Source organism: Rhododendron vialii, chromosome 4a, assembly GCF_030253575.1.
Source record: "Rhododendron vialii isolate Sample 1 chromosome 4a, ASM3025357v1".
In the NCBI taxonomy this organism is placed as follows: domain Eukaryota; kingdom Viridiplantae; phylum Streptophyta; class Magnoliopsida; order Ericales; family Ericaceae; genus Rhododendron; species Rhododendron vialii.
The window spans coordinates 27,971,697-27,988,224 of record NC_080560.1 but is presented as its reverse complement, the minus strand read 5'-3'; the positions used below and the strand labels follow the sequence as shown (position 1 = coordinate 27,988,224).

General features: G+C 44.8%; 1 protein-coding gene and 1 long non-coding RNA gene across 2 annotated transcripts in view; both read right to left on the bottom strand.

Moving 5' to 3' along the window:
• LOC131322310 (subtilisin-like protease SBT4.15) overlaps positions 1-13,006 on the bottom strand; it is a 36,026-nt gene extending 23,020 nt beyond the window's left edge. The window contains exons 1-5 of the mRNA XM_058353582.1: positions 12,646-13,006; positions 12,408-12,508; positions 11,716-11,813; positions 11,098-11,241; positions 8,845-8,950 (exon numbers count right to left, since the gene is read on the bottom strand). Of these exons, the coding sequence (XP_058209565.1) occupies positions 8,845-8,950; positions 11,098-11,241; positions 11,716-11,813; positions 12,408-12,508; positions 12,646-12,753 (557 nt within the window). The 5' untranslated portion in view covers positions 12,754-13,006. The remainder of the gene's footprint in view (positions 1-8,844; positions 8,951-11,097; positions 11,242-11,715; positions 11,814-12,407; positions 12,509-12,645) is intronic.
• Positions 13,007-13,224: 218 nt separating this feature from the next.
• Positions 13,225-15,711, bottom strand: LOC131322309 (uncharacterized). Its single transcript, XR_009198807.1, has 3 exons — positions 15,403-15,711; positions 13,581-13,699; positions 13,225-13,434 (listed from the first exon to the last, which is right to left on the bottom strand). It is a non-coding gene; the product is annotated as an uncharacterized LOC131322309 (long non-coding RNA).
• Positions 15,712-16,528: the final 817 nt, after the last annotated feature.

Sequence of the window (16,528 nt, the reverse complement as noted above, 5' to 3'; positions counted from 1 at the left end):
GCCATAAGCCAAACTCTATGAAGGACCTTATGACTCGAATTGAGGGCTGGTGTCAGCTCATCGAATCCAAGGCAGAGAGAGGCATCGGGAAGCCTACAAGCTCAAAGACGTTAAACACCTCGGTGTCCATACCGGCTCCCGCACCTGTCCCAACATCCAAGAAACAGGTCAACACAATCAAGCAGTTGCCGAGGAGCGGACCGAAGCCTAGTGACTTCAACGCCGAAAAGACCGTCTTCACTATTCCTATCTACCGGATCATCGATCAAGTAAAGGATCAGCCCTTTTTCTCCTTCCCAAATCAAAAGCTAGGAACCGAGAATGGGAAAATCAAGAATCCCATCGTCCGATGCAGTTACCACAGCGAACAAGGACACTTCACCACAGCTTGCAAGCCCTTCAAAGCCTACTTGGAGCAGCTTGTCGCGGGAGGCCACCTCGGCAACTTCATCGATCACGAAAAGACGACGGCTCGGGCGCAACGGACCGAAACAAATACGGAGGAAGAGGTCCAGACAATCCACGTCATACACGGTCCCTTGAACCCCGAGGCCGCTCGAGTCATCCGAGCAGAGTTGAATGAAGCCTCCTCCTCCAAGCAGGTCATGTTAGTCGGGCCCGAACCAAAGTGCCCTAGAACCGATGACGGCTCCAAATGGACGATAACGTTTACCGAGAAGGATCTCGACCGCGTCCAGCTTCCCCACAACGACGCCCTCGTGGTCACGTTACGCATTGGAAATTTCAACGTTCGTCGCGTCCTCGTAGACCAGGGTAGCTCGGCCGAAGTCATGTATTACTCTCTTTTCAAGGATCTGAAGATTCCCGAGACCGACCTCCTTCCATCCGAAGTTCCCCTTATCGGCTTCAACGGAGCTCCTGTCTGGCCCATCGGTTTGATCACTCTTCCTGTCCGTGCCGGCTCGGTAACTCTTGAAATAGAATTTGTGGTGGTCGACGTCCCTGGCCCTTACAACGCCATTGTCGGTCGAACCTGGCTGCATAAACTTAAAGCGATTGCCTCCACTTATCACCAAGTGGTACGTTTCATTGGCACTCACGGACACCAGGAAGACTTGTACGGAGACCAGACCGCGGCCAAGCAGTGCTACGTCAACGCCGTCCGAAGCACCAGACCGACCTCCCGGGTGAATCTCATTGAAGCCCCCGAAGCCCCAGTTTTGGAGGACGTCGGTAGATCCCCCGACAAAAAAACCGTTGAAGACGTGGTCACCATCCCAATCACCGAGGACGGCTCCCGGTTCTTCCTTGTCAGTTCCTCACTTAGTGATACTGATCGGAGTGAGACGGTAGCTTTTCTCAACCGAAACATTGAAGTGTTCGCCTGGAACCCCTATGAGATGCCGGGGCTCGACCCCTCTTTCATCTGCCACGAGCTCAACATCGATAAAGCCAAACGACCGGTCGTACAGAAGGCACGACGGTCCTCTCCTATTCACTCCGAGGCCGTCATTGAAGAAGTCAACCGACTCCTAAACGCTGGGGCAATCAGAGAGGTCCAGTACCCCAAATGGTTGGCTAACACCGTCGTAGTCAAGAAGAAGAATGGCAAATGGCGTGTCTGCGTCGACTACTCAAACCTCAACGACGCTTGCCCGAAGGACTTCTTTCCTCTTCCCCGTATCGACCAGCTCGTCGACGCCACCTCCGGACACGAGCGACTCAGCTTTTTGGATGCGTACCGGGGCTACCACCAGATCGCCATGAGCGAAGGCGATATCGAGAACACCGCCTTCATTACCCCCCACGGGATCTTCGGTTACCTTGTCATGCCCTTCGGTTTAAAAAATGCTGGAGCAACTTTCCAGTGAATGATAACCAAGATATTCGAGCGATTACTAGGCGACACTATGCTGGCGTACATTGACGACATGGTGGTTAAAAGCCTTCGCGCCGGTGATCATCTAACTCACCTCGCCGAAGTCTTTGAGATACTCAAGCACCACAAACTCCGCCTCAATGCCGAGAAATGCGTCTTCGGCGTCCGCTCCGGCAAATTTCTTGGCCACCTCATCTCTTGACGCGGTATTGAGGCCGATCCTTCCCAGATTCGAGCTATTGATCAGCTCTCGGCTCCCCACAACAAGCGCGATGTTCAGCGTCTAACCGGCATGGCTGCAGCCCTGAATCGGTTTATAAGTCGTCCTTCGGACAAATGTCAGCCATTCTTCGCACTCCTAAAGGGCAGCCGACGAAGCTTCAATTGGACGGAAGACTGTGACCGAGCCCTACAGCGACTAAAGGAGTATCTTTCCGCGGCTCCACTCCTCGTCACTCCTCAGAACCAAGAGGACCTGTTCCTCTACCTAGCTGTCTCTTCGCACGCTGTGAGCTCACTGCTCGTCCGACAGGAGGGCCGAGAGCACCAGCCAATCTATTACTCCAGCAAAACCATGACTCCCGCCGAGACGCGTTACCTCCCCCTGGAGAAGCTCGTGCTTGCCCTCATCTCAGCCTCCCGAAAGCTTGCCCCGTACTTCCAATCGCATCGCATCATCATCCTGACCGAGTTCCCCCTCAAATCTCTTCTCCGGAAGGCCGATCTCTCCAACCGAATCTCACAATGGGCCGTTGAGCTTGCCAATTTTGAAATCCACTTTCAGCCTCAGACAGCAATAAAAGCTCAAGAGCTGGCCGACTTCATTGCCGAGCTTACACCGCCCAACATATCCGCTTCGGAACCCACCCCGAGCACCGAGGCAGTACTCCAGCCCAACCCTAGCACAGCATGGCAGCTTTTTCACGGAGATGTTTGGAAAATGTACGTCGATGGTGCCTCCAACAGTCGAGGCGCAGGTGCAGGCGTCGTTCTTCTCTCACCTTCCGGTGTCTTGCACGAAAGCTCATTCTCCATCAACTTCCCAGCCTCCAACAACGAGGCCCAATATGAAGCATTGATCTCAAGACTCAAGACTGCCAAAGCCATTGGCATCGAAGAGCTCGTCGTTTACAGCGACTCCCAATTGGTGGTTAACCAACTCTCTGAAGAATATGAAGCTCGGGATGATCGAATGCGTACCTACCTCAGCGCCGCAGTCCAGCTCATTCAACGCTTTAAAACAATCAGAGTCGAGCATATCTCCAGGGAGCAGAACGCCCACGCCGACGCCCTTGCAGGGCTCGCTTCGGCATTCTCATGTACCGGACACCGCTCCATTTCCTTCAATTCTATTGACAAGCCCAGTTTTGAGTTCGATGATCTACAAAAGGAAATACTCAACATAAAGCTTGGCCCGAGCTGGATGGATGAAATCGTCCTTTACCTGAGGGATGACTCCCTTCCCACCGACAAAAAGGAGGCTCACCGACTCCGAAACAAAGCCGCTCTCTTCTGGCTCAATCCCAACGGCAAGCTTTACCGAAGATCATTTACCGGGCCATACTTATTGGTTGCGCACCCACATCAAGTTCCGGGCATCATTGAAGAGCTTCATGCCGGCGACAGCGGTTGTCACTCCGGTGGATGGTCGCTCGCCCACCGAGCCCTCACTCAGGGATATTGGTGGCCGACAATGAAGAAGGACTCTGAAGAGTTCGTCAAGCGTTGCAAGAAGTGTCAGATGTTCGCTCCCATTATCCATCAGCCAACCCGAGACCTTAGCCCTCTCACCAGCCCCTGGCCCTTCTCCCAATGGGGGATGGATATCGTTGGAAAGCTCCCAGTCGCTCCGGGTGGATTCAAGTTCCTCTTAACCGCAACCGATTATTTCTCAAAATGGGTCGAGGCCGAGCCCTTGGTAACCATCGAAGAAACAGACGTCATCCGCTTTGTGTGGCGCAACATCATCTCACGCTTCGGTGTGCCGTTCGCCATAATTACTGACAATGGAGGGTAGTTTACAGGGCAGAAGTACCGGGCTCTGCTTGACGAATACGGTATCAAATGGGACACGTCCACTCCGGCTTACCCCCAGGGCAACGGACAGGCCGAGGCTGCAAACAAGGCAATTTCATCTGGACTCAAGCGCCGACTCGAGTCACGACAGGGAAAGTGGGCTGAAGAGCTACCCAGGGTACTCTGGGGCTACCGTACTACTCCCCGGCGCTCCACTGGTCGCACTCCTTTTTCCTTAGCATTCGGAATGGAGGCGGTCATCCCACTCCAAGTCGGACTCCCAACAATGAGAACAGAAAATTTTGATGAGTCGGTCAACAACAACACCATTGCTTCGGACCTCGATTTAGCCGAAGAAGAGCGGGACAACGCAAGGATCAAGCTCGCTTCATACCAACAGGAGGTTGCAAAGGGTTACAACCGAAGCGTGCGCCTCAGGTCGTTCAAGCCTGACGATCTCGTTTGGAAAAAGGTGGTTGAGAAGTCCAAAAAGCGAAAGCTAATGCCCAATTGGGAGGGTCCCTACCGAGTTCTCAAGCACCTCAGATCGGGTAACTACAAATTGGAGAAGCTGGATGGTTCCCCCATAGCTAAGTCATGGAATGCAAACAACTTGAAGAAGTTCTACGGATAGTGCTCGGTTACCGAAGCCCGTTTGGTCTTTATTACGTTGCATTTTCTCTTAAGAAAGTTTGAAGGCAATCTGCTTATGTATTGACAATACTCCATCGAGTTTTAATGACAATTATCTCTTTGGCACTATTCGTACACTGATTGTTTAAATTACTTATACTTGGTCCGATTCTTGCCCGGACCATTTTATACTGACTTCAGGGATATTGTTCTCCCATAGGTGATACCCTCGGACAAAATTCCCACCAAGTCGCCCTGGCCTCTTCGGTCGTCTTGATTTCTGGTCACTCGCTCTAAGGATACTCGGCCTCTCTCTCCGAGCCCCTTATACCGACCCACCAGAAATTTCGCACTGTTCGGACTCGCTGCGTCACGAACCTATGGCAGAAGCCATACCCCTTCGTGACCTCGGCCTACGTCCCTAGCAGTAATACCATCCCACCTCTGCTCGATAAGTTCATTTCTATTAATAAGCAGGGGCGTGCAAAGTCAAAAATTCATTAAACAGGTGCTTCTGATTCGGTCCCTACCGGCCCTCCTACTAGCTGGGGCTTCGGAACGAGTCACTTTTTCTTGATTAAACATCTTTTTTATGCTTGGCAAATGTCTTCGGTTACCGCTTCGGTTAAACTTGTTTCTACAAACCTTTTAAGTCCAACCGAAGCAGGGGCATCATAACCCAAGGAGCAGACCAATCAAACAAGCATTTCAAAGATAAAACATTCAAGAAAAGAAAAGCATTCATTCACAAATTAACTACTTCGGTATCAAACAATTACAAACCCTGGAACGGCAAACTCCAAATGTTCGGAGCCGTCCAGTTAACCGACTATTCAAACAAAAGGTTGAAGTGTTTTTTAGAAAAGGCAAAGTTCCTATGCATCATCAGGGAACAAGGGGCGCTGGGATCAAATCGCTTCTCGGACGCTCAGAGCTCTGGGTTCGGCACCTGCTCGCTTTCCTCCACTGGTAGCACGAGCTCTCCAGGAAGGGGCTCAGGCACGATTCGAAGCTTAGAACCTTCTGGCAGTGTAAGCTTGCTAATCAAAGCCTCGTGCCCATACCGGAGCCCGTCCAAGAACCGGTCTCTGTAGAGCTCGGCCTCTATTTCTCGGACTTGTTTCTTATATTCTACTCCGGCTTCGTCCCAGCCTTCATCGTAGCCTTTGTTCTTCGCAAATTCCACCTCCCGGGCTCCAGCAACCCTCAAGGTGTTAGCATCCTCTTCAGCTTTTGTGGCCCTCCCCTCAGCAGCCACCCGTTCCCGGTCGCACCTCTGGAAGTCGGCTAGATAAAGGTCACAAGTTTCCCTCGCCACCTTCAAATCGTCCTCCTTCTGAGCAAGGGTTCTCTTCAGCAGCTCTATCTCCTGCTCCTATGCCTTGCATCGGTCACTCACCATGAGCACCCGAGCGCCGGCCTACCAACACAAGTAAAAATGATCGAGTTTCAACATTCAAATCAAGGGGATAAGAAAAGTAACTTTATCAAGGGGATAAGAAGAGTAACTTACTTTCAGAAGCGCCTGCGCTATCTCTCTTGTGAGATCCTCGGTGCAACCCTCGACGGCTCGGGTGTCCTTCGGAAGAATACACGACCGAAGGAGCCCAAACGCTGTCCCAATGTTGGAGGATGCACTATCGGCGTGATGAATTAGGCGCCCCGAGTAGTGACGAACCTCGGGGGCCCACGGGACCTCCCTCGCCGGAACACGAGTCCCCGTGTCGGCTCCTCCCCTGCTCTCCACATCCCTCTCATCTCCTCCGGCTCCTATCTCGTCTATTAAGATCGGCTCCCCACCCCTTCCTTGTCCGAAGGCTTCTTCTTCGGTCCGAGCCCTCTTCTCCGGAGGCTTCTGAGGAGAAACAGGGACTACCCTCGAAGTCCCGGCCCTCGGTGAGCCAATCGTGACCCCAGCGCCCCATCCTCGCGGCCTCTGGTGCCGAAGGTTGAGCACTTCTCTTCCACGACCGCTCATCTCGTCGCTGAGCCCTGTCCTCTCTGGGGTCTCACGGTCGATTTCTTCTCGGATCACGCCTTGGGGACCAGAATCTCCAACTTCGTTTTCTGTCGTCCCAGCTCCTCCTCCCCTACCTTCTCCTCTTCCTCGGCTTCTCCCCCGGCCACGTCCTCGTCCCGCTCGAGGAACACCTTGCTGCCTCGGCTTCTTTTTCAAATAGCCAGTATAGGTCGGTTTGTATCCGAGCAGATCAGGTGCATACCGACTCGTAACAGGAATGGCATAAGCAGCTGTTATTTGCGCTCGATTAGCCCTTCCCCGAAGCTCTGCAACGATGCCCTCGACTGAAAGAAAGGCAATGGAAGAATCAATATACAATGAGGAAAGAAAAATGTGCTAACATATACTAAAGGTAGAAAGAGACTTCTACCGACCAGGAGCTCCGGTTTCGAACTGAATTGTGGTGGCAGTGTCCGCGGTTTCCCCTGGCCCAAACATAAAATTCCCGGAAATCGATACATAAATACTCGCCCACTCTTCCGAATCGGGAAGATGGTCGATAAGGAATGTGTCGTATCCCGTCCTACAGGAGAGGTAATGTCGGTCGCTCTCTCGGTTAACTCCAACGAGGTATACACCGAAGAGCTCCTCGAGTCCGAACGTGAGGTTGTATTGCCTCCTCAGCTCTATAATGCTCGTGATGATCCGGTAGGAGTTCACCGTGAGCTGAGAAGACGTGAGGGAGACGGCTCGGAGAACCCTTCGGACAAACTGATGAAGGGGGAATCTAACACCCCCCTCTGTGATAGCCATCAATGGGAAGATGAGTGCTCCCTCCCGGTGAGGAAGGTCCTTGGGGTCGCTGTTCGGTAAAATCCGAACGTCAACGTCATGAGGAACGCTGTATACCCTCTTGAATTCGGCATAAGAAGCCGAGGAGCCATCAAAATATTGGTTTCGGTATGGGCATGGCCTCATCGCCCTCCTGCGTCCCCGTACCTCCTCGGGGGCATCCGCGAATGGACCCGGACCTTGGTTCGAGGTACTTGGGGCTTCCATCTCTTGGGAGTCAAACGTCGTCACCTCACGAGGAGCTCTCGAGGGTTCGAATGGTTCAACGCAGTCGATTGGAGTCCGAAAGAATGCCCTCTCCCGAAGTGCCTGGCGAATATCCTCGGGAATTTCGATGGGAGAAGAGCCTGAACTACTGGAACTGTCCGAAGAGAGCTCGATGACCATTCGCTTCTGCCTAACCAAGGAAAGGAATACAAAAAACCTGTTAGCTATATGCTTAGGGAAAAATCAAGGTCTAACGCTCGGTGCGGAATGGTCATCGCTCCTCGGAGTCCTCGGGCAGTCAATTCCTATGAAGGTGTTTCCCTCTTGGAAGAATTTTTAAAGATCAGAAGTCCATTCCCTTGGCATCAAGATGAATCTAGGTCTCGGGATGAGTTTTGGCCTCGGGATGAGTTTAGACTTCGGTAAGAGCGGGAGCAGCGCTGGAGAAGCCCAGCGCCGCCTTAAGCCAGACGGTGGCGAGCGGTTGCTCAGCAAGAACAAACGCAGAAAACGGCGAAAAACTCAAAAACAATGGTCAAAACGTGAAAATTAAAGCAAAGAGATCGACATACCTCAAGTTCGTGCAAGATCTCCCAACCAAAATGATCGAAATCTCGATTGAAAGCTGGAAGTAGACGGCGGCGGCGTTTCGACTTCAGAAGCGGAGGAAAAGGTGACGATCTCACCTCTGTCTCTCCTATTTATAATGGGAGAGATGGAAAGCTGCGCGGGAAACGAGGCGTCGTGCACCGAGCCGTTAGATCATCGACACGTGTTATCATCAGACGGCTAGTATCAAGGACTCTGCACCGAGGACAGGCGCCGGATATTCAGACCTTAGGCATGCTGACGCGTGTCACCGAAGTGACGTTTCGTACCAATCAACTGACATGGCACGTGCCGAGACAGCCTTTCTATTCTGAGACCTCGGCAGCTGCTGACACGTGGCTCTCGTCTCTGACACATGCAGGATGGGATCTACCGAGGCAGGTTTACTCTCCGATGGTTCTTTAAGAAAGGGTCCGAGGTTTGATATTTCGCATGATGAGGTCAAGACCCTGAAGCAGGCGTATAAGGCTCCAGGGCCTTGAGGGGCTAGTGTAGAGTGTGATTGCATGCTGCGTTATTTTTCAAATTGGATCCGGATCGGATTCAGTCCATTGACATGCCTAGTGTAGAGTGTCACTCGCCTTAATCACCATTTTATTTCTATCGAGTTTCATATTTTGATTTATAATTTTATTGTATTTTGATTTCATTGGGTTCACAAAAAGTAAACATCAGGTAGTCGTGGAAGGAGGAGGGGGAGTTGGGCGTGCGTGTAGAGAAAGCTTACTTGTTGCATCCAGTGAAGTTAGCTCCCTTTGCACATTGGCCCTTCCATTTGGATGGAGGAGGTCCGTAGCCTTCATCATTAAAACTGGGCGACTTTGTCCAAATTCCTTTGAGAGAGAGAGAGAGAGAGAGAAGTCACTCAACTTTTTATTTCTACTAGTGAAGGGAATGCATAAAGATAGGCCTTGTTTGGGTCACTAAATAAGTGAGTTTTATACTGTATTCAATTTAGTCGAAGTATAGGTTATCAGATAAAGGAAGGGGAAGCTAAGCTATTCAATACTTTTTTGGATAAATTTCACTTACCTCCCCTGAGGTTTCTGACAATGACAGACACCTCCTCTCACATTTCTGAGAGGGCAGGTAAGTGAAATTTACCCTCTTTCTTCTTTAATCGGCGCTAAGCTATTTAATGGAGTAGTACTTGGCTACTGTAAACTAACATATGGAGTAGTACTTGGCTACTATAAACTAACATGTCAATGGATGGAGTACATGTTGAGATTTCTTAAAAAATTTCTTTATATGCACTTAGTCTAAATGAAAGTAAGTTTCTTTTCTTTTCTTTTTTAATTATCAACTATAAGCATTGGAAAAACTTTATTGAGATAATATAGGATGAATTCTCAGAAGAGATAAAAGTGGCAGCGGTACCCCTTGAAGTCTCATCAGTTTGTCATTCAATCACACATAAAATCCAAAGAGGCAGATAATGGAGGGAGTAATAAATCGGATAGCTATCATCATTACCCATCGAAGGAGTAGAATAAGAGGGAAAATTTGAAGCTAAAAACTAAGTGTTAACCAAAATATTTTGTTATGTGGATGTGGACCAAACGTAAGGAATGATTAAAAAAAAATTATATATGTTCTTTAGCGTATGTTTTAATTTTAAAATATCTAAAATACTCATAAACTTTTTAGTTGTAAAAGCCTAAAATTAATAAGAATCCATGAAAAATATCAAACTAGCTAAATTCATTCATAATATCCAATAACCTTCATTTTTGCTAACCCAGCTACACCTAAATTTTTTTAAATAAAAACAAAAAACAACGAATAAAAGCCAATTTTTTTTTTGGCTTTATTAAAAAATTTTAGGTTTGGACCATAATTTTTTTACTTTTCTGAATTCTCTCGTCAAGTCGAACCAATAATCCACAAAAATTTGACGCGAAACTAACAAATGCAAAAAAAAATTGGAAAAGACCAAAAGAAAAAGCCAATTTGCTTATTTAGCCAAAAGACCCCTTACTAATCATGATCTGCCTTTTTTTTTTTTTTTTTTGTAACTAACCAACTGCATGATATATACATTTAAAAATTGAGCAAAGTTATACTGAACCAAATTGGAAAAATTTAAAACAAAGGGATGAAATTTAAGAAAAACAATTATTTGAAGGTTAAAATAAGAAGACAAATTAAAAGGGGTAAGGTGTAATATTCACTAGCAGGACAACAACCTCTTTCTTTTATAATATATATATGAATCAAAAAGTTTTTATCACAAAGTTGTATTGAGGCTCTGTTTGTTTTGATGAAAAAAATATTTAACAAAATATTTATCATGTAAAATATTTTTTCAGAAAACAAAGTTCAAACTTTTATTTTCTAGTATTTGGTTGGCACTTAAAAAATATTTTCAGAAATCGACAAAATAATGTATAGAAGATGGGGGACTTAAACGGTGGAGAGATTTACGAATATTGGAATTGAACATGGGTAAAGATTGACAATTGAAGAAACTAAGCAGTGAAAATTGCAGTAGAAGGCAGCAGGTTCATTTCTGAAAATAACTTACGGAAGATTTAAGGGTAAGTTATTTTCATTCAATTAATGGAAAATATTTTACATGTAAAATATTTTTCTCATTTTTTACACAACCAAACACCGAAAAATAGGTAAAATATTTTACGCCCAAACAAACAGAGCCTGAATGTGATGAACAGATTACAAATCGTAGGTGCTTTTCTTGCTATGAAGCAATATCAAATATTACTCTCTCTCTCTCTCTCTCTCTCTCTCTCTCTCTCTCTAAATATATATATATATATATATATATATATGTATGTATGTATGTATATATATATATATGTATGTATGTACATGAATCACATTGCTATGTGCCTAGGCCATTACGTGATGTGGTGGACGTTACATAATTAAAAAATTCTCAATAGTTCGGGATGTATAATCAGTCATACGTGATGGAGGGAGTACTTTTTTGGATAAGCAAATTACAATACTTGCTCACCTGTATCCAAGATACCTATTATGAGACTGGTCTCAATTTTTTCATTCCTTGTCACTGTCACTGGCATTCCCATAAAATCCCACGATCTTGTGGTGTGAAGTTTTCGGACGGTGTTTGGAAACACCGATACCACATTCTCTTTTTCTGCAGAATAAATATTTCAATGAAAGATTTAAATCGATCTATGACTCTGTTAGGAATTTTACTAACCCTTAGTAGCATTTTCTAATTGGAGGCTGATTTTGGCTTGGCGCTCCACTTTTATATGCATGCGCCTGCATATAAAAGTGGAGCGCCAAAATCAATTTTCTTTCTAATTCTAGTAATTATTTGATATTCCCTCCGTTTCTTTTTAAAAGTCCAATTTCGTAAATCCAACTTTTTACAATCTAAAATTAAGGTACAATTTTTCATACTTACCCTATGTGAATATATTATCATTACACTTTTACTCGCTAAGTTTTTAAAATGGAATCTACTTGTTGGGGTAAAATGAAAATATATCAAATTTTACTTGTTAACTTTACAAAAAGACACGTGTTAAGAGACAATCTAAAATGAAAAACTGGACATTACTAAAAAAAAGACGGAAGGAGAGTACTGGTAGTATTTATTTACCCGACAATAAAGTTGCTTCATGAGGCAATAGCCTTGCCACAAACCCATTAAAGCTCCTTGTATAGCTATGAATGATGGATTCTTTGGCTATCCTCTCCCTATTAGGGAAAAACAAAAATAGGACAAGCTCAATTTTGATTGACAATTCTAGAAGTACACCATCTAGCTAGCTAGATTTACAATATCTAGTATATGCATGCATGTATGTGTGGACATAGCTAGATATGCATGACACATAGTAGATAGATGTTGCAGGATTAATTAGCTCCTCTCTGGTCCCCCAAAAGGGTTTTAATAGCTAGCACTTCACTTTTTGAAGTCCGTTGAGAATATCATTCAATTCACACACAAAAAAAACCTGTGAATCAGATGCGGTTCAATAAGTTTTTGGAACTCATCTATGATGAAAAAAAAAAAAGGGTTCTAATCCATGGCAATATTTTTATCAAAAGAGATGTGTTATGAAATTGTATCAAATCATATATCCTAAACATAATTTAATGTGTCGACCTAAATATTGAATGGCTTCGACTATCAATGGTGGCCCAGAAAGAGTTGAAAATGAGCAGCCGATGAAAACAAAAAAAAAAAAGAGAGCTGAACATGGCCCGTTTAGATACCCAAAAGAACTGAAGAGGATCCTATTCCTATCTTGCATTGCATATGGAAAACAGAAAATTGCGATAACTCACTCTCCAATTGCCTCTAAAAGAAGACTGTTGTGCGAGTCCGCCGTTGTAAAGCCAGCTGCGTCATTGGTATCAGGGAGTTCTCCCATGTACACAATGTATGGCTGTTGTTCATTTAAAGATATCAAAATAAAGAAGCAACTAGTAATTCATACATATGGTCCATATGGACTTGATAACAATTAACGAACTTATTTTAAAAAAAAAAAAACCAAACATAGATGCACCTCAACAGACATACCTTTCTACCACTGCCACTGTTAGTAAATGCATTGATCACCAGAGCACCTTGGCATAGATTGAATATTAAGATCCCTAACATTGGGAGCTGGAGTCCTGAAGCCTTCATTGCTTGTTAATTATACTCTCTCTCTCTCTCTCTCTCTCTCTCTCTCTCTCTCTGTGTAAGGTGAAGTGGTGTTGGTGGTTTACTGGGTGTAATGATCAGATTACGAAAGAGAGCAGTCAGCAGAGAGTGTTTTAATTAGCTCCAGCTGCTATGTATAGTGCAACGGCTTCTCTGTGTGTGTGTGTGTGTGTTTGCGCAATATTCTGAGTAGTTAGTAATAAGTTGTGGAGAGTAGTGAGAGAGAGTAGAGAGATTGTTGGCTTCAATTTTGGATCTGTTTTAGAGACTCATCACAGACTTTACATTTATTCGACGATGCATGTCCCACGGTACGGGAAACCTCGCATGAGGCGTTGCATGCACATGCATGTATTATGTAAGATAATGTGAGGGGTTTTATTTATGAAAATCTATCTTTATTTACGTCGAAAATCAAGGGCCTGACACTTTCTTAATGCGAGTAAACTTTTCTCGGATCTTAGGAATAGTGTACCCTATTCTCCCTGTCCTCACTCCTAGCTCCGTCAATATTTCATGCCATTGTAAGTCATTAAATTGTCGTGACTGTTTTGAGTTGGTAGCTTCCTCCCTCCTAGCCACCTCAACCATTATGTGAATGAATTTTTCCATGTTCACATAACTCCACATGTCAAGGTCGTTTTGTGTGCGGTCCATTGTAGGCTTACATGTGGGAGAGAAGTTATTAGAATATATGAAATTACTGACCAAAAGTTATAATAGATTTAAGTGGTTGATGAAAAAGAAAAGTGTACGATGGTAACAAGTGCATGTACGAAGGGGATGCTAGGAAGTAATAGTGCATGTACCAGTGGGATGTTGTTCTCGCCAATGACAGAGTTTGCCGAGGACGCTGGAGATGGAGACGGACACTTCCTGTTTTGTGAAAGTGGAGTAGTAGGCTCAAACTTTAGTGATGGGTGTTGACCTACAAATTAATGAGAAAGATTCTCAATTATTAAATACCATCAGAACTTGCTACCAAAGAAGGCAATAAAAGGAGTATAATCCACCACGGAACAGCCCCATAGCAGCAGAAAATGACACCATACGAAAGTCCATTACTAGAAAAAATGACATCCAAAAATAACTTCAAACACAATAGTACGAAAATGCATGCTGCAGGACAACAAATATGCAAGGTACCATGGATTAAAAAAAAAAAAGGTAGGCGCAATTTTCTAGTAAAGGATGTGCAATTTATCCCCCTCAGTGTATCACTGGCACAGATGAATCCAATTTGAATCCAAGAGCAGAGATGATGCTTCTTTGGTAGAATTAGTATATCTTCTGAAAGGCCACTTCCAGAACAAACAAACAAACAAAAAAATCAATTCTAGGAGAACCGACTCAAACTTCGGGAAGTAGTGAAGTGCCCTAAAAGATCACTACCATATTTTTGTTATGCACCAAGGAGAAAGGAGGAAAAAGTTTCCAGTTAGTACAAAGATTGAAAGTGCGTGAATGCAGCACTGCTTTGAGTGGGAATAGGACCCTAACTGTGAAAAAGACTAGGACAAAAATTGAAAGTGCTAATGATCCTTTATTTATTTATTTGCTAACCATAAGGTTGCACAAAGGCCAACCAATGCACCTTTGGGCAATGGTATTATCAATGTAGATGTGGTCAGCCAGTGGAACAGAGTTTCTACCTCAATACTAACCATCGGCAATTCTAGAGGTAGCAGCAATAGCAAGATTGTTGTCTTCTAAAGACTTGCCTAATCAAATATAGTTCCCAAGAGAACACGACATAATGATGTTGCAGCCAAATGATAAGATATTCGATTCAAAAAAAAACTGCACTCCGCTCCGTAAAGAAATTACAAGCACTCAGAGAGAGAGAGAGAGAGAGAGAGTAATGACTAAAATCCAAAACATATCAATCTTGGTGAAAGGACAAATGGATGCCAGTTGAGGAAATCCTTTCATGTTAATGAGTAAAGTACTAGCCGCTTTGAGCATCGTATGGGGAAAGTATTACAACACGATACACTTACAAAGGCACATATAAGGAACTTAATGTATTCATCAGTTGGTTTTTCATAAACAAGTACTTTTGTCACAAACATTTTCTCAAATAGTTGGTACGCATGTTTAAATCGGCGAGCGAAATAGAAAATGCAACCCGAAAACGTTTCAAATAACTGGCCAGTCTGGCCCCATGGGCTCATTAGTTGGTTGATCAAAAGCACGAGTTGAGTTGACCCAACTGTGTAAGTTCTAACCTAAGCGTATGACCACTAGGGGTGTACCTCATACACCGAGTTATTCAACCAATATTCATCAAGAATCCTCAATAACACTACATCTGCAAGGATTAAATAGTAGCACTGAATCAGTACCTATAATTATCAAGCAACCTTTAGATGATGGATAAGAGCTGTATTCCAGAACGTTTCCAAATACAGTGTTACAAATGCAGTTTAAAAACTCGAGGATTGTACCAAAAAATTAACTAGAATGTCAATTATCTTTTTGTAGATAATGTTTAGTTTTGCTTTTATGGTCCTTTGGCCTTGGATTGGGCATGAAAGTGGACCAGAATCGTCTTCGAAAAAAAGTATTCTTTGTTTAGCAGATATCTAAAGCTAAGATGGAGCTAATCAAGAAGGGTATGGGCCGAATTACCTCTACCTCTTCGAACCTTGGTAGAACGAAGGATCTATTTACCGCACCTCACACCGTTTTTGCAGGGGTCCTCCATTGTGGTTATGTCGAGAGACTGTGAGGGTTGATTTGGGTGGATCTTCCCTTTGGGCATTCTGTGATTATAAAGCCCAGATTATGGTCTTCCCTTCAACAGTAACTGTTCAAATAGGTCAAGATCGCAGGCCTAGGGTTTCAAATCTTTGTGGTTCCAAATTCAATACACCACAGTATGATAAGACTGGATAGAGAGAGAGAGAGGTCCTAGGCGCTGTAAGATTCAGTGTTTGTGTGAGAGAGAGGGAGGGAAAGGGAGAGAGAGCTGAGTTCGGCGAGATACAGAGGTGGAGAGATGCGAGAGAGATGTAGGGATATGAAAATAATTGATACCTTGAACTGACGTCTAAGGTAGCAATTGGATTGCAAACGGCTTCTCGTGCCTCTTCACCGGAACCCTAGTTTGATGCCTGAATCCTAATCTACAAAACAGACAAGGGGCGAGCGCACCTTTGCCTCTCGTGGCAAAGGCCCTCTGATGCCTAAGTTAGTATCACGTACTAGCAGATGAACCCTAATTAACAGTAGGTAGAACTTGTGTAAATATCGTATTGCGTACCTTTTACCTCTAGGTTTACCTTATATTTATAGATTCATGGATGCTTGCTACCCAAGTATCCATGTTGCCCTAGGTTTCCTATCTCGTATAGGAAACTCAGGATATCTCGGATTCTCGTTCCCTTATCAGTTTATTACTTTAATCCTAGTAGGACTCTTTTCCATAACAAGCCGAACATCCCATTCTCGTTGGGTATCTTTTCCAGATCCTACATTCTCGGGATCTTATTCTTTAACGGAATATCACTGTTTCTGAACCCTTCCAGAGTGTTCCCTTTTCTCCAACATCTGATTGGATTTCTTTCTTGTTCGGCTGTCTCATCGCCGAACAGACTGCCTGGACCAGTCACTTCACATATAACTGGTCCTTTATCAATTATTTGGACAATTGCCTTTTTAGGAGCTCTCCTCCTGGTCGGCCTTCTTATTGCCGGACAAGCTATTTGGACTAGTGACTTCTCATGTCACTGTTCTTTTTATTAGTCTCCTGGAC